At 37.0% G+C, this 21,341-nt stretch overlaps 7 protein-coding genes across 9 annotated transcripts; 2 read left to right on the top strand and 5 right to left on the bottom strand.

Annotated features, from left to right (window-relative positions):
* The first annotated feature begins 224 nt into the window (after positions 1-224).
* Positions 225-4,440, top strand: LOC123007748 (sodium/potassium-transporting ATPase subunit alpha-like). Of its 2 annotated transcripts, XM_044403174.1 has the most exons (14): positions 225-348; positions 394-543; positions 589-767; positions 817-984; positions 1,030-1,159; positions 1,200-1,676; positions 1,718-1,935; positions 1,982-2,365; positions 2,416-2,680; positions 2,786-2,944; positions 2,993-3,058; positions 3,112-3,357; positions 3,405-3,702; positions 3,749-4,440. In XM_044403174.1, the coding sequence occupies exons 1-14, from the start codon at positions 237-239 to the stop codon at positions 3,858-3,860; spliced, it is 2,964 nt and encodes a 987-aa protein (XP_044259109.1). In that variant the 5' UTR covers positions 225-236; the 3' UTR covers positions 3,861-4,440. The 2 variants fall into 2 exon arrangements, with proteins under 2 accessions (XP_044259109.1, XP_044259108.1); XM_044403173.1 differs by having other exon boundaries at positions 2,786-3,058; positions 3,749-4,438.
* LOC123007758 (zinc finger protein 501-like) lies at positions 3,778-5,254 on the bottom strand. The gene is made up of 2 exons (XM_044403186.1): positions 4,836-5,254; positions 3,778-4,786 (listed from the first exon to the last, which is right to left on the bottom strand). Exons 1-2 carry the CDS (start codon positions 4,941-4,943, stop codon positions 3,878-3,880), a joined length of 1,017 nt encoding a protein of 338 aa, XP_044259121.1. The 5' UTR covers positions 4,944-5,254; the 3' UTR covers positions 3,778-3,877.
* Positions 4,690-5,543, top strand: LOC123007763 (cytochrome c oxidase assembly factor 5). The gene is made up of 3 exons (XM_044403192.1): positions 4,690-5,230; positions 5,282-5,377; positions 5,430-5,543. The coding sequence occupies exons 1-3, from the start codon at positions 5,123-5,125 to the stop codon at positions 5,469-5,471; spliced, it is 246 nt and encodes an 81-aa protein (XP_044259127.1). The 5' UTR covers positions 4,690-5,122; the 3' UTR covers positions 5,472-5,543.
* LOC123007754 lies at positions 5,379-11,397 on the bottom strand. Its single transcript, XM_044403183.1, has 9 exons — positions 11,266-11,397; positions 10,963-11,191; positions 10,873-10,884; positions 9,428-9,612; positions 9,106-9,231; positions 8,989-9,051; positions 7,083-7,272; positions 6,884-7,033; positions 5,379-6,835 (listed from the first exon to the last, which is right to left on the bottom strand). Exons 2-9 carry the CDS (start codon positions 11,165-11,167, stop codon positions 6,465-6,467), a joined length of 1,302 nt encoding a protein of 433 aa, XP_044259118.1. The 5' UTR covers positions 11,168-11,191; positions 11,266-11,397; the 3' UTR covers positions 5,379-6,464.
* Positions 11,398-12,050: 653 nt separating this feature from the next.
* On the bottom strand, positions 12,051-15,952 carry LOC123007409 (calmodulin). Its single transcript, XM_044402694.1, has 4 exons — positions 15,794-15,952; positions 15,368-15,542; positions 13,435-13,677; positions 12,051-12,753 (listed from the first exon to the last, which is right to left on the bottom strand). Exons 1-4 carry the CDS (start codon positions 15,794-15,796, stop codon positions 12,725-12,727), a joined length of 450 nt encoding a protein of 149 aa, XP_044258629.1. The 5' UTR covers positions 15,797-15,952; the 3' UTR covers positions 12,051-12,724.
* Positions 15,953-17,426: 1,474 nt separating this feature from the next.
* Positions 17,427-20,641, bottom strand: LOC123007404 (tetratricopeptide repeat protein 7B). Of its 2 annotated transcripts, none has more exons than XM_044402689.1 (7): positions 20,435-20,641; positions 20,102-20,381; positions 19,358-20,054; positions 18,502-19,303; positions 18,223-18,461; positions 17,978-18,174; positions 17,427-17,931 (listed from the first exon to the last, which is right to left on the bottom strand). In XM_044402689.1, exons 1-7 carry the CDS (start codon positions 20,559-20,561, stop codon positions 17,799-17,801), a joined length of 2,475 nt encoding a protein of 824 aa, XP_044258624.1. In that variant the 5' UTR covers positions 20,562-20,641; the 3' UTR covers positions 17,427-17,798. The 2 variants fall into 2 exon arrangements, with proteins under 2 accessions (XP_044258624.1, XP_044258625.1); XM_044402690.1 differs by having other exon boundaries at positions 20,102-20,369.
* An 82-nt stretch (positions 20,642-20,723) lies between these two features.
* LOC123007410 lies at positions 20,724-21,339 on the bottom strand. The gene has a single exon (XM_044402696.1). It carries the CDS (start codon positions 21,249-21,251, stop codon positions 20,808-20,810), a length of 444 nt encoding a protein of 147 aa, XP_044258631.1. The 5' UTR covers positions 21,252-21,339; the 3' UTR covers positions 20,724-20,807.
* Positions 21,340-21,341: the final 2 nt, after the last annotated feature.

Genomic DNA, 21,341 nt, shown 5'->3' with positions numbered 1-21,341 from the left:
TTAGTCTAGAGGGGGAAGTATTGACAAAGGATGAGTTTTTTCCAGTTCAATCAAGTCAGGATTGCATTGCGCACATTACTCTCCCTTACCTGTTCCTAATTTTATGAAAAAGCTTAAATAGAACAGGTGGGTATTTGACGAAAATAAAATTGGACTCCAAACAGGTCCTTGCGTTACCCTTGATTCATTTTCATACGCGTCAAATTTGTCATCATAAATGTCAAATAATTTTTAAGATGCCCATTCTTTACAAACAGAAAGGTCGACTATCAGCGAAAGAGCAAAGTGCCGCACGTCTTGAAAACTTCCGAAAAGAGGTTTCAACCGATTGTCATACTATCCCTTTAGGTGAGACTCTTTCAAAATCTCTCAAATCGGTAAAACCGTTTTTAGAGGAACTTTGTAACCGGTTCGACACCGACCCCGTTGCCGGCCTAACACCGGCAAAAGCCAAAGAAGTCCTCCTGCTAACCGGCCCCAATTCATTAACCCCTTCCAAAAAAAAATCACAAATTATCAAATATATCGAAACCCTTTTTCATGGTACTACATAGTGTCTTTTAAACTTGAACCCTAGATTTTTTCAAGGTTTTTCGGCTTTGCTATGGATTGGAGCTTTGCTGTGCTACATCAGTGTTCTAATCCAATATTTGCACAGCGATAAAAGAAAAATGGATATGGACAATGTTGTGTTAGGGGCGGTACTTATCGTGGTGGTAATAGCCACTGGGAGTTTTACCTATTACCAAGAACGTAAAAGTCAGACTGTAAGACAACTTCCGTATCATAAACTTCTTTTATTTTGATTTAACTAAGATTATGGATTCATTCGCGCGAATGGTACCAGCCAAAGCTACAGTTATTAGAGACAGTACTCCTGTAACGATTGAGTCACGTGACGTAGTTTTGGGTGATTTGGTTGATTTGAAGTTTGGGGATCGAGTTCCGGCAGATGTACGAATAATTCAATGCCAAAGTCTTAAAGTGAGTTAAGTACCAATTTGGTACTTGCTAATTTGTTTGATAAAGGTTGATAATTCTCCCATTACCGGCGAGTCTGAACCTCAATCCCGCAGTACTACTTCGAGTGAAGATAATTTTTTGGAATCACGAAATGTTGCTTTTTTTTCTACAAATGTGGTCGAAGGGACCGGTCGTGGTAACTATGACCAAACATGTTTTCTCTAACTTGGAGTTAGGGATTGTTATAGCGTGCGGTGACCAGACTGTTATGGGCCGAATTGCTGGCTTGACTGCCAGACTTCAACCTAACAAAACACCAATGGCGAAAGAATTTGAGCGATTTATGCGAATTATAAGCATTTGGGCCATTACTTTAGGAGTCGTCCTAGGAGTGACTTGTCTAATATTGGGACATTCGGTCATAAAAACCCTTTTATTTTCCATTGGAATGATTGTGGCGAATGTGCCTGAAGGTCTTTTGGCCACTGTTATCGTCTGTTTGACTGTCACCGCCAAAAGAATGGCATCGCAGAATTGTTTGATCAAAAAATTAGAATCGGTGGAGACCCTTGGTTGTACCTCTGTAATTTGCTCGGACAAAACTGGTACTTTAACCCAGAACCGAATGACAGTTTGCCACGTATGGTACAACGGAAAAGTCATGGAGATTGACTTTAATAATTTGAGAAAAATTCCAAAACCGCCTGAATTAGGTACCGGTAGGTTTATGGTAATACTTTGTTAGTTTGAATAGGTTTCAGGAATTTAATTAGGTGTGCTACTTTATGTAACCGCGCTGAATTCGTATCAAGTGATGATAATAAACCTATTTTGCAAAGACAAGTCCGAGGAGACGCTTCAGAAGGCGCCATCTTGAAATTTGTCGAAGTTTTAAATATCCTAGGCAAAAATTTTAAAAATTCAAATCCGAAATTGATCGAAATCCCATTTAGTTCAACAACAAAATATCAGGTCAGTCATGACAAAAACTACCAACAAGTAAAAATTATTGATTCAGATAAGTGTACACGCTTTGGAGAACAAGAAATGTCTAGTAGCAATGAAAGGCGCCCCTGAAGTAGTCCTCGAACGTTGCAGTTCAATCTTCCACCGAAACGAAACAAAAGAAATGACTCCTGATTTGCTACAACAATGTAACTCTGCGTGTTTGGAATTCGCCGAAATGGGGCAACGCGTTTTGGGATTCTGTGATTTGCAACTGGACGATAGTTATAATCCCAATTCTAAATTTACAGTCGATCCTGCGAACTTTCCTCAACGCGGTTTACGATTCCTAGGATTAATCGCAATGATCGATCCGCCAAGACCACAAGTGCCTGACGCTATTAACAGGTGTAAAACGGCAGGGATTAAAATTGCAATGGTCACAGGGGATCATCCCGTAACTATTCCCTGTTTAAAAACGAAACACTCTTGCAAAAACCGTTTTAGATTACAGCAAAAGCCATAGCGATTAAAGTGGGGATTATAACCGAAGGTCTTATTCATCAATTTACAACTGCTCAGGCGGTACGAAATTTTAAGACTCGATATAGTGATCCCGGAGCTGTGGTCGTACATGGACTTGTCTTGAAGGAATTGCTTCAAGAGGAACTCGATGATCTCTTGTTTGATCATCCCGAAATTGTTTTTGCCAGAACTTCACCGACGCAAAAACTTCAAATTGTTGAAGGCTACCAAAGACTGGGGGAAATAGGTCAGTAAGGGCATGCGAGTTTGATGTGACGTAGCACTTATGGTCACGTGATCTTAAAAACACCAAGAAGAAGTTTAAACCTAGTTTGATCAAAAAATTTTGAAGTTGCTGTAACTGGAGATGGTGTTAATGACGCTCCAGCATTAAAAAAAGCAGATACTGGTATCGCCATGGGTATTGCTGGTACGGAAGTGTCCCAACAAGCTGCTGATATTATCCTAATGGATGACAATTTCGCTTCCATTATCATAGGAATAGAAGAAGGTCGCCGCATTTTTGATAATCTCAAAAAATCCATAACTTACACTTTAGCCTCAAACGTGCCTGAAATTCTACCATTTTTGGCTTACGCATTTCTTGGAATTCCTCTTCCTCTAGGTGTCACTTGTAGCAAAAATTGATTTTGTTGTACATAATTGAAAAGTTTTAAGGTGTCGTTGCTATTCTTTGCATAGATCTTTTAACAGACATGATGCCTGCCATAAGTCTGGCTTATGAAAAAGCTGAAACTGATATCATGTTACGACCGCCTCGGAACCCGCTGCGAGACCGGTTGGTTAACCGGAAATTATATTTTTTAGCTTACGGTAACTTGGGAATGTTGGAAGCATTGGGTGCTTTTTTAGTTTATTTTTTAATAATGGCGGAATTTGGTTTTATGCCTGCACGTTTACTTAGTGAGTAACTCTTGTCAGTGATTTTCGTTTTAACAAGTTGGTACTAGATATACGAGACGACTGGGAATCCTATAGAAAATTAAACGATTCGTATGGTCGCCCCTGGACTCACTCCCAACGAAAAGTTGTACAAAATACTTGTAGCACGGGAGTTATGATGTCCGTGGTTGTGACACAGTGGACGAATTTAGTAGCTTGTAAAACACGAGTTAACTCAATTCTTGTACAAGGAATGGGTAATATGGTACTAAACGTGAGTTTGCTGGTTGAAACTCTACTCACAGCTATACTTTCCTATACCCCCTATATGTACTATCTCAGTTTCTACCCCTTAAGCTGGTGGTGGTAAGTTAATAATAGAGAAAAATCGCATCTTTTCATTACGTTTTAGGTGGATCTATGCACTCCCATTCTCCATTTTGTTACTACTCTACGATGAATACCGCAAGTGGCATATAAGAAAATACCCGAAAGGGTGGTACCAAAGAGAAACATTTTATTAAAATAATTTTATTACGCTTTAAATACTATTCTGATTTTTTTTTCTTCCTCTTTGCGAATGTCCAGCTGCGTGTCTTCGCAATGATGTTTTTCTAGTGAATGTCTTGTAGCACACACCACAAGCGAATTCTTTGATCCCTTGATGTGTTTTCTTATGCTCAGTGAGAGAATTTGTGTATGCGAAAACCTTGAAACAAACATCGCAAGTGTAGGAAGGGCGGTAGAGATGCATTTTTTCGTGTAGTTTTAAACTACTGGCGTATAATAATTTTTTGGGACAGTATTTGCACTGGAGTTTGGGGGTACCAGCGTGAGAGTTTAAATGGCGTTTGAGAAGACTAGGGGAAGAGAAACCTCGGTTGCATATTTTACATTTGAGGGGAAAGTCTCCGGTGTGTTTTTGCAAATGGACGCTTAGGTTGTACCGATTGATGAATTTTTTGTTGCAATAGGAACATGAGTATTTTTTTATGTCAGAATGGACGCTCATATGACGGACTAAGTGGCTTTTGAAGGAGAAAAATTTATCACATGTGGTACATTGGTAGGTTTTGTCCCCGGATCTTTTACTGTTTGGGGTGTTGTGTAAAGGAGGGACACGTTGGGGGTACTTTCCGGCATTTTTTTTCGCAACATGGCGCCCTACTTTTGGTTTGTCTCTTGTTTTTTCAGGATGTTCCTCAGGTGGCGGTACATTAATTTCAATTTCTTTATCGTCGTCTCCAATAACGACTTCGTGTGCGACTGGAGAATTATTAAAGTGAAAATCATCAGAACTGTCTTGCACTGCTTTTTCTTTAAGCTGAGAAATATGTTTCCTAAGTTTAGCATCAGTGGCTTCACATACTGTCCGAAATAAGTAAGCCACATCCAGATAAAACAAACACTGATTACATATCATCTTTGGTAACTCATCGTCGATTGATACCTACGAAATACACAAAAAGTAGTTAATTTACCAACAAAAATCTCCTTACCTGAACTGAAGCACAATAAACAATTTTTTCTGGACGGTTTTTTTCAAAGATCGGGTTAAGGCGGTGTTTGCCAAGACAAACCCGGCACATTTCGTCAATTACCTGCATTTTTTTGAGTATCTAAGATTAATTAATCGACTTTTTGGATATAAAAGTGCGGTTATGTTTTGTTTTTGTGACAGTCATCTGTTCTTTGAGGTTATATAACATTGAAAAGGGGCCAAAATAAGCGCAAAAATTCTTTTGGTTTCATTTGAATTGTGTAATTTGTAAGTAAATTCGTCAAAATGATGCGATATACTGAAGAAAATGAAAGATTGGCGGATCAATCGGCGTGTGCCGGTATTAGGGCTGATCTGAAAATGTGTCTTCTGGAAAGCGATTGCTGCAAAATTGTGAGTTTTTCCGTTGTTTATCATTTACTAATTATTTATTGGGGTTTGTAGCATAGGAAAACACCTCGCGAATGTTTAAGGTCAAACGAGGTTCCTAATGAATGTTTAGCTTTGAGGAATACGTTTTTTGAATGCAAAAGATCAATGGTAATGAAAATATCTATTTATTATATAAATATAAGTTACACTTTATTTACAGCTAGACAATCGACAAAGATTTCGAGGACGGAAAGGGTATTAAATAAAGGTAACAAATAAAGTAGTTGGATTTCTCTTGAGCATTGCATATATTTAAATAAATCTTTCTCTTATATTGCTGTTGTTTGAAAGCGAAACTAAGGAAGACCTGTTGTCTAAAGGTTGTAAAAGAATTTTTACAATCATTTAATGGTGTTTACATTATTGATGTGAGGTTTTGATAAAAAATACAGCCATAGGTGGATAACACTGGCAGTAAATGCCGCAACAATTTTTTTTGATACATTCAAACATTACATAAATATTAAGAAAACTTCTTAAGCTGGAAATTTTGTACTAGTTTTATATTGTTATCACTTTTTCTTTCAACAAGATATGATTCAACAGTGATTACATTATTTAAACCTCAATTATACACCTCAACGTTTAAAAAAATAAACTTACAATTAGTTTGCTCAAGGTATTAATTGAGGGAATGTCTATAACTAATACTAAACAATTTGATAAATATATTTTTTGATTGTTTTTATTATAATAAAATGTAAATAGGCACGTTTGCAAGAAGCTTAGTTCAAACTTGCGATCTAATATTCATTATAAAACTTCTATGAAAATGGGAAAAATGTTCTCTCGAGCTTTTTTCAATAAGTTTTGATTAAAACAGGGGCACTTGTATTATTTTATTTAAGAAATGTAAAAATGTTATATTCAAAAGTGATCATTTTTTGAAAAATTTTTTGTCCACAGGACTAGTAGTCTAATAAGGAATTTTCAACCGAATTAAGTCCACAATCTTTACACAATAGTTTCCCAATTTGTTTGAAAAGTGGTTTTTTTCATATACTTTGCAAATGACACAGCTCGTCAAAATTTGTAATTATTTATTTATTTTAGTATTGTCGCCCGAATGATCCATTTACCAATAAGACAGGTCGGCAATGCATTTTTACCCAAAAACCAAATATTTCATTTAGATGATTTTAATAAATAAAGTCCCCAGCAATTCCCCAGTGCCTATGATATGTCTAAAATTCTCTTAGAATGTCTGTATTGGTCTAAAAATTCCGGTGTACCCTGTCAGTCGCGCCCTCAAAGCTGGTAAAATCAACGCACAAACCGTGACATCACTCAGTAAATTACAACATTCACAAAGCAAAATATACATCTTATCCCCTTTGGGACTAAGCGATTTGTGAAGAGAAATTCTTCTCAATCCGGCCGCCGCCGGTAGATACCTATAGATCATCCGGGCGCCAGTCCAGTACAACCAATTCCTCTCAAACTTCTCCCTATCATCTCCATCAAACACTTTATACACCGAAACCATATATCCAGTCGTCGAAGTGTGCGTTTTAGTGAGTGAAACCCCGATTTCGTGGACCGGAGGTCGACAAATGGATGCCACTTCTACAAAATCGGATTTATATACTGGACCGTAAGTTGTACTTTACCGACCTGTGTAAAGATCTAGAGTATGCGCTGCTGTATACCTAAGTTGTCGAGGATCGAACTTGGTCAGGCTGGCAGTGCGAATATTATTGTAAAACATCACAGGATTTGTTTGTGAAGTGTTTATCACATAATATGATATGAAAGGGAATTCGGCTGCAAAAGAGTCGCCATTATGACACTCCATACTATTGCTGAAAAGTACCGTTGCGTTCCATGTTGGCTAATAGCATCCCAGTAACCGCCGTTTTCGATTGAGAAATCTCGTTAAGTAGTTCCCCGGCTGTTACTCTTTGTTTGAATAAGGGTTGGACTAAGGGTGACTCCAAAACGGGGTCAATGGGTTCCAAGGGACTCATTAAATGACATAAGACACACAGTTTGGGATCAGGCACCTGATAAAAATCAATACAAAAACGATAATTGTGGTTGCTTAGTACACCGAAACAGAAAAATTCTTATTATTATTACATTACCGGATGTAATTAATCGCATCCGTGTTTTGTTTTTTCTTCGAAATAAAATTACTGCTCTATAAATATTTAAACCCATATATTTATTCGCAAAATTACAAGGAGATTTGTAAATATTTAAGGCAATAGATGTTAAACGAACAAATCAAGTAGACGTTAACATGTAAATAATTAGAAATAATTTGTTTAGAAGAAAGTATTTTTGAAACATGTATTTATGCATCACGTGCTTTTCAAATACATATCTTTATTATAGAAAGGTCAGAATCGTTCCAGTTGACTGCAGTTTTCAAAACTTAACGATATGTATGTTGAGAGCCTTAGACATGCAACATTTTAGTATATCTTATTATACAGTTGATTGATTTTAGTACCAAACTGTCGTGTTACGATAATGAAAAATAATAACATTAAATGTGTTTCACGAATAACTTGGTAAAAAGGTTATTAACAGATTAATAAAGACAAGAAAAATATTCAAAAAAAGTAAAAAACGGCTAAGAGAAAAGCTTGGAAGATGTTTTCTGTTACACAAAAGAAAAACAAAAAAACTATTATTGCCAGATCTGCCAGCCAGTGTGTCAGCACTCGCGCCCCAGAGAAAAATTTCAAGTAAGATAAGATGCCAGAACATGGGAAAAATGTTTAAAAAATCTGTCCAAAAATTTTGATATTTATTTTTTGACATTTGACATTTTTTTATGTCTACATAATGATACTGATGATCTTGTATATGCTTTTTTTTATAATTATTCAGTAAAGGTACAAAAATTTTGTCAATAAAACCCACAAATAAATACAGCTTCTCTTCTAATAGCCTGTAGCAAAAAAACTTGGGAAAGTTATTTTTCCGGCAAAAATAAATAGAGTCAAAGTGCAAAATTTAAACTCTCATAACATAAATTTTTATAGATAGATTTTTTTTTACATTTTTTTCATGTTCCTGGTATCTTACCAGGAGAAAAAAAAACATGCGCGAATTCTGACGCACCGTGTATACAGTTTTCAATTATGTTTTTGCTCTTGCCTACATTTTAACCATTTTTTTTTTTTGAAAATATGTAAAAACCATTATTTTCTGTAAGAACTATCGAATTTTTTTACCTTTTTTAAAAAAATTATACATTTTCGAAGATTAAACCAAACATTTTTTGTCTTATACCTTTGCCAATTAATTTTTACGTAGTTAAAAACCTGATTTAATTATTACAAATTTAATCGCTTATGCGCGTTTTTATTAATTTATATTACGTATACACGAAAATTATTTATGATATCGTAAAATATATTCAGAAAGAAATAAAATTACCAAAAATATATTTTATTCACAATCATAAAAATAATAATCAAATTACCTTGCATGGGAAAAGTTGGAAAGTATGACATTTCATTTAGCAATTGATATGAAATACACAGTTCAGGTTTGGAATAAAGGCCCAACCCGAAAACTGATAAGGAAGTTATTACTTGCCAACCTGAACTGTCATATATCATGTTTTTCAAAATTTGATAATTTCTTTATTAGCTTTCTGTTCTTTAATGAGGATGATTGTGAATAAAATAGTATACAAATCTTGGTGGTCGTTGCTTAGGTAATGAAGCATCTTCCACCTCGGTATGTAATCTACTATTACTAACCTCCATCACATGTAAGTTCCCTTGAGACTTTCTATCCATAGAATTCCCATTAGACGGGGGTTTCTGTAAAAAGATATTTAGTAACCTACCAAGAGTAGGTCACGTGTTTGTACCTACTGGCATTGGTACTCCTGCTGGAAGAAACCTATCTAAACTGTGAACTGGGATGATAAAACAATCTCTTTCAAGACCAGACAAAGTCCTAGCAGTCTCCGTGTTTCCATTACCGTAGTTGAAACTAACCTGGAAACAGATGTATTCTCTCACGACGCGCATACAATATTTTTTTACTACTAATAAGTAACAACTGAAAGGAATTTATATGACTCAGTAAATAATTTGGAAACGTAGATTTTGATCTTTGCACACTCGGATTTCATAAGAATTTTTTCTATGACTTGCAAACTCATAAAAATGCGGGTTTTTATTTAAATCTTACTTGTCTGGTGGGGGTGGTTTTGGTGGGCGACGGCGTGGTAGGCCACTTCATCATCGATACGGAAGGAGTTCTAACGACCAAGGGCTGTGGCAAGTCGGACTCCGTCATCGGAGGAGATATCGCAGACGACTGCAGAGACGGCAAGGGTTCCCCGCCCGCTCCAGTTATAGGACCGCAACGCGGTTCTGCAAACGGATTCATACGAAAGAAAATCAAATAAATGGACCAATAATAGGACAGTGTTGAAGTGCGCGCATGCATCTCTCTCGAAAAGGGACATTACTTATTTACTGTTTAATCAAAAAAGGGGTTAGTGTGTGTCGACGAACGTGCAAAAACGGTGAACCTAAACTAAATTATTCAACCCAAAAAATATTCCCCGTGTTGTGATACTTAATTAGTGTTAGGCCGTTTGGTTGGCCACCTGTCGAATGAATCAAAATGTGCGCGAGTGAGAACGACGCTTCTTGCACAACGTCGAATGGTTCGAGAATTTTGCCACAATATTTTGGCAAGGCGAGATATTTTTATACTCACGTTCACTTTTGTAAGAAATGTATTTTTGTGTTTGTCAAAATACCGACAAGTTCGTCTACCCGAGAAAACAATTATCTGATTTGTGATTTAAGCAACTTACAATTTTTTTTTCGATTTTTGCGCCTGAAAATGGACCTTCAAACAACACTCGCCAACTTTTACGCGTGTCAATACTTATACGAAGCTCGTCTATTGCAGAAAATAGAGAGGCTACTGATTCAATTTACCTGCAGCTGCTGCCAACACTCTTTCAGACGTTCAAGGACTAACATTTTTGGTCGCTGAAAAATTAGACTTCCGCCAAATGTCAATTGCAACGAAAATTTTTGTCAAAATAAACATTCATATGATTGTTCGCTTTATTTAGCTTTTTATAAATAGAAAATCCACCCACGGGGAAGTACACGTTTAAATATATTTTTTTAGATTCAGCGAAAGAACAAAGAAGTGTCGGAATTTTGAAGGCCATATCCAACATATTTTTTTAAGGTGTAAGGACAGATTGTCAAAATATTTAGGCAAATATATCGCTTAACGGATAAAAGAAACTTAAATGTTTTTTTTTATATTTTTTTTTTCTTCAAGGAACATCAAAAATTCTAGTCGCTACATTTGTTTCAAAATGGCGGCAAAAAAGAAACGTCAAAATTTTTGGTAGCCATGTTTGATTCAAAATAGTGGCCAGTAACTTGTCTTATCAAGATATAAAATGACAATTTTTTCGATATATACAGAGGGAAGCTTTAAACGCTGATGCTGTTATTATAGTCTCAAGCTGCTGTTTACATCTAATTACAAGTGCCTTTTATACAAGCTAATTTTAATGATTAATCTCTTTACTAAACTCGCAAAGCAGCCCGATCTGACCTTTGATAGAAACAAAACTGCTTTTTCCTTGTCTTTATTACCTGTAGTGGTCCCTGTGAAAGACAATTGAAAGGTATTTTTTGTACACTGGGGGTGGTGTTATCGGGGATAAAAAGATAAATGAAGCGTACCGTCCATATCCTCAGCCGCTTGAGCGTAACTACATCTCGAAGGGTTGAAGAAAAGATGTGTTCTATAGTGATGTTCCTCCATGGGGGTGTACCCCTGCTCTCGACTGGACCTCTTGCTCGCATGTCTATTGGCACAAGCTTTTGAAGTTTTGCTCGCGACGCCGCTTTTTTGCTCCCGGAAGTTTTTCCGGAACATCAAATTCATGATGACGGTGGCTTTTACAACAGTCTGAAATATAGCGACATGTGTAGGGCAGGCGCAATGTTTTATACAAACGAAATGAAATCACCAATCGATATTACCTTGACAAATTGATTCGGGCAATTCGTAAATAAGGCCTCATTAAGGTAAAGAACGAATTGCCGACACCTGACACTATTTTTAGAGATGTAGCATCCACGGTCACGGCGTCGCGACGCTAACGACGCTACTTCTGAAGACTTCAATCCGGCGAAACAACTCGGACGAATCCATCTATTTATAAAAGGTGCGCGGAATTATTACTCACACGCGGTAGGTCAGTGGTGGCGCACCTGATGACCTACTACTGATCACTCGAGGGGTGCGGAGGGCAACCCCCTTAATAGATTTGCCAAGGGGAAAATTTTTCATCAACCGAAACAAGAGTAAATTAAAAGTTTTCCTGTCCATGTCGGTTAGAAATATAAAAATCGCCTCATTTATTCGTTCACACCGTTTATCATTTCTCTTTTCGGCGAAGTAAATCTTTTAAAACCTGACTACTCTTTCAAAAGCATTATCTTTCATTCCATTATCTACATTAATATTAATCGGCTTTAACAATTTTGTACTCGTGCATAATTTTAGCATTTTTACACCTGTTTTACTTGTTTAGGTCATTTTATTTCGTAAAGGTGTTTTGTCATTTTTTACGATGTGTTCATTTTGTTTTTTACTGCTAATTAAATATGATAGCGGCGGCCAAGATGGTGTTTGTTGTCGGATAAGAACAGATAATTGCTTTAAATTGTTTATTTTTAAAATAAGGAAAATTAACATAAAAAATCGTAATAGTAATGTAGCCGTAATAATCTAATAACGGGATGATAAACAATCACTAGATAAATAATTTTTAGTCACATTTATTTCAAATTTAAACATCTAATAATTTCACATTGTAACCGATGTCCTTATCTATAAATAATAAAATAAATAAAACAGTTCAATAAAAAATGTCAAGGCTGACGAAAAAAGAGTGTCTATTTGGTTATACACTGGAAAATTCTAACTATTCAAAATGTAAAACCTACAGTACAGTAGATCTGGGGATGATGATAACTGAACAAATGATTCGTTTATAATAAAAACAAAGGGGATACATACTATAGTTAAGTGCACAGATGTATGTTTTTTTGGGATCACAAAGTATGAAACATGAAACTCTGAGTGTATTCTAAGTCTGTGTATCCCCTAAACTAACACCGAAAGAACGACTTATAAGTACAATTTCATACTTTGTGAATAACGAGAACGACTCAACTAGACATGTAGCACAGAAGTTGAAACAGTATAGAGGATGCTTGGTGTTGCACCTTCCAAACAAATATATTACAAAAATTTACACAATTATATTAATTTATAAATATTTATTATTAATTAAAGTTGTCTTGTAAATCAAATAACGATTAAGTTTTTCACTTTAGTGGCCCGGCAGCCAAGCAAAAAGTTCAAGATGTTGAAATTGTAGATAATGGGCCGGGATGAAACAATGGAAAGCTGAAATGCAAACTGCTCTACTCTTCATTTTGAAGTCATCATGGTAACGAACTCTGAAATCAAAAAGAAAAACAAAAACCAAAATTAATTAAAAATATTCTCAATAAAAACTACAAAACTAACACAACATAATCCCAACATAATAAACAACAGTGTTGGGTGCACTACATCGATATCAGTGAAACGTTAATACTGGTACGAATAATTTTCATTCGTATTAGCCAGGAAACTTCTGAAAATCGTAATACGCATATTATGTTTTTATTGTATTAATTAGTTTTTGTTAATTATTTCTACGACAATAATAAAGATGCAGTCAAATTTTTTTGGAAATGTGCTTCATTGTTGATAATCAAAAACAATTCTAACCATAAAAAGCGAATAGACACATCATTAAAGAGTGCTCAAGACAGTGATAGGTAGAACAGTAACAGAATAACATGCCACTAAGCACATTCCCAAAGCAAGACTACAACTGACCAGCTCGAAGCATGTGTGGCTGAGTATCGACTGAAAACTATGAGAGCTAGAGCTCGGAAATCTGCAAAGGAACACTACCAGTCATACCTTCCTGGCCTAGAACACATCTTCAAAAAAAAAGAACAAAAAAAAAGAGAGCTACATTCGCATAAAACCCAAACGAAACTCAAAGACCCGTGATTTGTCCCAAGCCTACTACACTATTCCCGACAAATAATAAATTTTCAACAGACAAAACACTCCAAAAATATTACCTTCGTAATTGACCTGACCGTCGCCGTCTATGTCAGCTTCTCGGATCATTTCGTCAACTTCTTCATCGGTTAACTTCTCACCAAGGTTTGTCATCACGTGACGCAATTCAGCTGCCGAAATGAAACCGTTACCATCTTTGTCGAATACTCGGAATGCCTCGCGAATTTCTTCTTCACTATCGGTGTCCTTCATTTTACGGGCCATCATTGTTAGGAACTCAGGAAAATCGATTGTACCATTACCTAAACAACCAAAAAACTGTGTCATTCGGAAAAAAAAACGCAAATCGAATTGTTATTTTTGGAAGCGCATTACGGAAAATAATTTAATTTACTTATCCTTCAATAGTTTAGGATAATTAAAAAGGTACTAAAACTGTAAAGAACATGGCCCGAAATTGCGCTGCCACAGCAATAAATACGAAAATAACATCCTTCCAAAAAACATTCTAGAATTCTTCAAATAAATGCGACCTTTTCCTCTTAAGCAATTGGGATTATATACTACTTCAGGGAGCGCAGTAATAATCAATTTATAAAAATTATAGCCCTTCATATGAGCAGCGACAGTGGCGCCACTACGTACTCGTGTCAACATTCACGCCTTTATTATTATAAATTAAGAAAACAGGAATTTCCGTCACAATTTGATAAAAAACCACACATTATCATAAGCGACATTAAAAAATTGGTTTTCTCCCGTTCGAACTCGATTCAATCTTTACTAAACGAAACGTTTTCTGTTTCAAAACAATATTCACGTCTGAAATATTCAATACTTGGCATTTTCATTTTCCTTCACACAGTTACTCCGCTCTATTAAAATTCATAGCATAATCTTAGCCTTTATGGACCATCATCGTTGGCTTAGGAGTGCGAACTGTCATTGAATAACAAATGAATGCTGTTTCGCAAATTATCTTGGGTGCCACGGGGTAATTTCATGGCTAATGTGATTCGACCGACGCTGATCTACATACAGATGGACGATTTTTCTATGTCTAGCAGAAGTCTATAAATGAATAAAGTTGATTTTTTAATGGAAATCATGTCATAATCCTAGTGAAAAAAGTGGCAGCAGTTGGTTTCCATGGCAACTTTTCCCTTGTAAAGTTATGACTTTACTAAATAGTTATTTATTTTCCAGAAGAAGTTAAATATTCATTAATAATTACTATCAAACAAAACAACTATACAGGGAAACGTAATTTTGAAAAGGCATTTTCTATGTTATTTTTTAGAATTCGTAAAAATAAAATTAATTATACTTTCCTAAATTATCAACAAATAAAAACGCATATATCTACTTTTTCTTGTTATGGTACCAAAAAAATGTGGAAAGTCATATATTGTTTGAATGAATGTAGGTATAAACCTGAAATTGCTCATGCTGTAGACATAAGTTACTCATCTTTCCACCTAAGTTCTAAAGTTTAGTCATTAACGTACTTATAATTGCGTCACTTTTTGAATTCGTTACCAACTTTATAATGAAAAAACTTTGATTGATTTTTGATGTTTAATTAATAACCGTCACGGCCAAATATCGATGACGTATTTTGCGATAAGATAAGTTTGTTTCTATGAAGAATTTTTAATTGGGATTACCGAGAGTTGCGATGTTATCACCGATTATAGTCTATAGATATAGAATATTTGAGAACAATGCAGTACATTATCGGTTTATCAACGTTGGTAAAAAATAAATGATTAAACTGTACACTTTGAATAATATGTAGTGATAAACCATTATCTGGCAATAATTACATCATTCCGTATTTCTTAATAAAACAAACGATGAAGACAAATAATCAAACTGGCAACAGATGGTCTTAACGGTCACACGGTTTTTAAGTTGGTAATAGAAAAAACAAAAACCGCTTCTGCATTGTCAAAAACAATCGTTTGTTTATCGGAGTTGAGTTGATCTTACCATCGGCATCTACTTCATTGATCATATCTTGGAGTTCTGCCTCCGTGGGATTTTGTCCTAGTGATCTCATAACAGTTCCTAATTCTTTGGTCGTGATTGTGCCATCGCCATCCTTGTCGAATAACGAAAAAGCCTCTTTGAACTCAGCGATTTGCTCTTCGGTGAGTTGGTCAGCCTACAAGCCATCAGAAAGTAAACACCCCATGCAACAGATCGATACAAGTCCTTAACGTCGAAATCTCGCAATACCGTCGAAAATAGCCCTTGAAATTGAATTTGTCCGCATTGCGGTAAACCAATTTACCGGTTTACGGCAACTGACAGCTATTTGCGAAAGTATCAGAGGCCAAAAATATCCGCGCGAAGCGCGACCATCCGCAGTCCCTCTTCCCAAAACCGTCCTTTTTACACCTTTGGAGTACTTACCATGGCTGTATTTCCGGTAAAAAGGGCACTCTAAACAATTCTTTGCCACGAAAACAACTGTCACTTGCGACTATTCGCGTCAAAGTGCACCAGCCAACTGTCTGCGTTTGTGTCTTTTCTCGTTTTGTTTAGGATGGGAGGGTGGAGGGGCTGCGAAAGCACTACCGCCAAAGCGCAATAGTGCGGCTACGACACAAACGAGTAAATATTCCTACGCCGTGGACGCCTCCACCGAGGCCTTCCGCGGCATCCCAACCCCACGAATCCACATTAAATCAATACGAGAATTCTCCACAAACCACCCCAAAGAAGCTTTTTTGAAATCGCGCCCCCAAAAAGGAAAAAACATCAGATCTAATTTTCCATGCGGAGAGTCCGCCACGTTTGAATGTCGGGCGCGGCTTGTTTACAACGTACTTTCGTACGGAGCTGCGTTCCCATTGGTCGATATGTACCTGCAATGCGTCAAGCAAGCCATGCACGCGGTGGTTCAAGTAACGGCGTGATGCGTCGGCTTCGGGGCGACGCTGCTCGGGTGCGGCAGTGGCGCACCGCCGAAAAACAGAGGAAACGCCCCCTGATTGGGACCGGGAACAGTTTTACGAAAGACTTTGGTGCACGAGGTGTGTGGGGGATGCAAACGGATCGGCTTTTTTTGAAAATTGACATCCATAACACGCTGCGCAACATAGCGTCTAATTCAATTAATTACCTTCTAGAAGGTGGATATACAGGGTGAAACGGAAACAAGGCTTTGGATCAATAAATATTTATTACGACTTAAGATATAAACAGGAAGATGCACAGTTGGGTTATAATAAATGACAAAAGATCGGTAAATTTGAGCGAAGAAACGAGATGGGAATAACCAAAATATTTTTTTACTTAACGAAAAAAAGGAATCTTTATTTGCGTTAACGTTTTTAAAATCTTATTATAATTCTAAAATCTTTTAATGGTCAAACCTAAAATTAATAGTTAAAATTTTCGTGACCTTGATATTGGTTCTGTAAATTTCACCCGTGCGTAACAGTCGCGTGACATATTTTCTCACTAGAACTGTGCCATGAGTCATTTAATGCAAAATAAATATTGCTAACTTTTTTATATGTGATTAGTAAATCAATGACACATAATACAAAAAAAAGGAAAAAAAAAACGTTTTTTTTAAGTAGGTAGACGGCTTACAAAAACGATTGAGAAAAAAATTCTTAGACTTTTTCGTTTCTCTCGATAATAATATTTAGTAGTAGTTATCGGGGGTAAATATTTCAATACCCCAATATTGGTCGACGGCACATGCCCATAATAATTTGAGACGAGTTTTAAAAAGGTCGTAATGCAAATGCTTGAAAAACAGTTTTATTGTCGGAAGTCTGTTATTAAAAATTTCATCAAGGTTAATATTAAAGTTCAGGATAATGCAATTTCGTGTTTTATGAGATGTTTACTCTTGCCGGTAGTGTTACTGTAAAGAAATATTTGTGCAGGAATCTGTACAGCACTTCGGGATCTTTAAATTGATAAGATTTATCAGTAACCTTGCGACCAAAAATACATGTTCGAACGTCACGAGTGCGTGCAAAGGGATTTAAAAACGAAAAGTGAAAAGAAATCATAATAAAAGTATATCTAAAATATAAAACAATATTATTGTTTTAATCTCTTATAATATCTTTCCATCATATGAGTAACTTTCTACAATTTAAAACAATTTTTATTGTATACTTGTTTCTCAATCGGAATTTTAAGTATTGTTTTAGAGTGTAAATACTATATCTAGGTGAATCGTAGCGCCACCACTCGTTTCTACTCTTAATTACGCAAACTAACAACAACCTTAAAACCCCGTTCGAAAATTAAATTACTGTATCGTTCTTCTATCACATTAATTATTACATCCACAAACATCAACGATTAAAATTGTACAAATTAACCTATAACACAGTTAAGTACAATCACCATTATTTACGTAACAACAAAAATAACAATATAACAACGCATTTCATTCAAAACAAAGAGGAACTGAATTGAAAGGAAGTATCGGATTATTTTTTTCCTGCATGAGGGCTGTCGCCATTGCATTGCTCGCTTTCTCATACTCGCCTAACGCCTCCAACACCTTACCTAAATTGTACCTGAAAAAAAACATCACAACTCGAACCAAAAAAACGTTTAACCCACCAAGTGATGTGATTTTTGGGATCAATTTTCGCAGCCTCCCTAAAGGTCGTTTCAGCCAATCCCTGCAACCCTAAATAGTGATAAACCAACCCCAACTCTTGTAGTGATTTGACATGCTGTGGATTAATTGCGACAGCATTTTGGAAGCACAATTTTGCCTCAGGCCACTCTTGCTTATGCATATGCAACAGCCCTTTCTATAAAACGTCCAATCAAATCAAATCGAGACCTTCAGTAATACCAACCATATGCATTATGTGGTGACTTAACGGATATATCTGCGTGGCTTCTTGTATGCATTGTTGCACATCGGTAGGTTGATCCAACGCTAAGTACAGTTCTGCCAACAACAACCACACCTCAACTTGCAACATCCACGCCCTCTGTGGGCCAGGCCGCGGACTAAAACTACTCAACGAACTCGCTACCTCACTTAAGGCTTGCTCGACCCTTGAAGCCGCAGTGTTGTGCAACTGTAAAGAACCTAAACGGGGGTTTAACATTTTGCGGTTGGTAACACTTACTCGAATCTCGGTCGGACATTTCAGACGTGTATAACTGGAAGACTGAACGTGTATCGCTTTTTCGGTCACATTCGGGAACGTCGGAATTTAATTGACCTTCATAGAGGTTTTTCCACAGCTCTAGCATTTGCTTGGCTGTTGTTAGAGCCTTCTCACCCCCTTCTTCGTGGAGCTCTAGGTGGGCTTTGACGTACATTAAATTAAGACAGTCAGGGTACTCTTCAAGGGCGTTTTCGACAATAGTTAAAGCGTTTCTGTGCTCCCTTTCCGCGGTTAGAAGTAACACTAAAAGGTGTAACGTGGATGAACTTTCCGATCGTAAGTCTAGGGATATTCTGACGTGGTTTTGGGCTTCACCAATCTTACCTAGGACCGCCAACTGAAGGCCTAGGTAATAGTGACATAAATGATCGTTTGGTTCGATATCAACAGCGTTTTTGAAATTGTCTAAAGCTCGATTCATCAAGTCTTCTTTATCTTTTTTCAGAAAACAAGATTCTGCTTGTAAATAATAACCTATGCCTATGTAAAGGTAACAACGGCCGAGCAAACCCGAATTACATTGCATATCTTTCTTCTTAGCCTCTATACTGAAATTGGTGCCTTCTACGGCTAGATTTAAGTGTTCGTAACAAATTTTTGCCGCTAGTAAACAGTTGCTAGAGTTGTTAGGTTCAAGACGGATGACTTCCTTGAGAACGGCTAAAGCATGAACGTAGCGACCGGTGGCCAGGAGACTAAGACCATGTTGTTTCCACAAATGGGGTTCTTCAAAGGAAAATTTCATGGAGCGTTCCAAAGACTAGAAAAAAATTGTTTCAATTTAGTTGAAATTAACAAGAAACACCTTTAATACTTCTTGAAGTAATGTTATTTGCCCCCATCTGACCGTGGCCACGGTCAACAAATCGTAAACCCTTGTCGCGTCTTGATACGCACTCAACCTAACTTCTTTAAACTCCGGCGATTGCGATAAAACCGCATTTCTAACAGCCATAGATTCAGCAATCAGTAATAACAAAAGTGTTTCCTCGCATTCATTTCTTGGAACAAACTGGTTTAACGATGCGTAATATTTGGGTTTCCAAATGGCAGGTTTAGGTAGCGAACTGAGCGGTGGCGCGTATTTATCCCCCACTAACACCTGTAAAATCAACTCTGCCATTTGGCACATGAATTTCAAGCGAATCGCGTGCCCCCCGTGTGTCTCAACAGCACACAAAAAGGCTCTGTACCGTTCTAGAGCCTCTTGAGGTTTGCCCAGGTGCAAAGATAGGGTCGGTCCCTCCTGAATGGCTTGTTCCAGGATGACACCGAGGGATTTGTGTGAGGGAGGGGGCTGGGGGGAGTGTGTCCCCGTGGTGCTTAACGTTCCGGTTGGCTCTTTTTCGAGTTTTTGCATGTAGAGGAGACTCAAGTCGGAGGCGAGACTGAAACATTTTGACATTTCTTCTTCTTTTTCAGCTTTCTTGAATTTGCTGGTCGAGGTTGTGTCTCTTTGGAGACACAGACCATTAACGGCGTACGATTCGGCAACGATGCGTAAACTGCGACTGGAATTTTTGAATTAGATGAGATTTAAAAAGGTTGGGGGACATACAGTGGTAGCTTTTTCTGAGAGAGATTGTGAAGTTCAGCCGATTTGAAGTGTTTGAGGGCCACGGAGTACTGGCCGGAGGCGTAGTGGAGTTTGCCCAAGAGAAGATGGGCGTCCATTGCGACGCCTGCCTGTTTACCCGCATCGTTGATAACCAATGTTAAGTATCTTTTCGCATCAATTAGGCCAATTTTTGCCCTGTCTATGTTGGCTTCAACTGGGGGCCATTCCTCCAAGTAATTCTCTAATTTGCCTTCCCCTATTAAAAAATCTGCGAGACATACTACAAGACAATAAATTCGTATTATGTAACAAGTGATTGTTACACGGATTTACCCAGTTCTGGTGATTTTTCCTTAAGTTGTTCTGCTAATTCTATGACCTTTAACCAATTACCTTCTTCTCTGTTTTTTTCGATATCAACTTCAATTCGAGTGGTTACATTTTTTGCTCTGCCTGTCATTTTTTTAAACTTTTGTTTTCATAAATAACAAAAAATAAACTATAAATTCCCCCTGTCACAACATAACCTACATCTGTCAATTGACATTTATTAGTAGTTGTCAAATGAACCAATCAAAAACGGGTATTATGAAAAGGGGTTGTTGGAAATAAAATATCACCATATTACTCTACTTTTTCTATTTACGTTTATCATAATAATACATAATGATAATAAATACTTCATATCACATACAACATAAAACAACTATTTTTTCTGCAAGCTTTGTAACCTGTTGATTAGCTGTTGTTTCCATTGCTCTTCTGGAATGTTATTTGCCCATTCTGGTATAGAGCTTGGTGGTAGAGCAAAATTGATCATTGCTTGTTTCACTTCGTTTACTTTATTGCTGTCCATTTCAATATCGACTGCTTTTGGGGCAGGTCCCGTCCACACTTCTTTCACTAATGTCTCTTCCATGGGTGTGATGGGTGGCAAAGAATCAACATTTGCTACGGCTCCTTCTTCATTATCACTGCTATTTGAGCCTTCCACCTCTGGGACGTCGTTTGTTGGAAGTGGTTGATAGTCATTATATGGATTTTCCTCTTCGTCTGTATCTGTGTCAGTAGCCATGATAATTTCATTATTGGGGGACAAGTCTTCAGATGTTTTTTCCGGGTCTGGATAGCCCCAATTTGACGAAACCATTTTATGTTGTTTTGATCACTGTCAATCTTTGAGGTTATGGAAGCACCAAGGGAATTCAAAACAGGTGGGCTCACTGAACTCATACTCAAT

Source organism: Tribolium madens, unplaced genomic scaffold (genome assembly GCF_015345945.1).
Source record: "Tribolium madens isolate multiple individuals breed KSU strain unplaced genomic scaffold, Tmad_KSU_1.1 Scaffold_3;HRSCAF=73;Tcas5.2_LG2, whole genome shotgun sequence".
Taxonomy (NCBI): domain Eukaryota; kingdom Metazoa; phylum Arthropoda; class Insecta; order Coleoptera; family Tenebrionidae; genus Tribolium; species Tribolium madens.
Note: the sequence above shows the minus strand (reverse complement) of the source record. Positions and strands in the feature narration are given on the sequence as shown.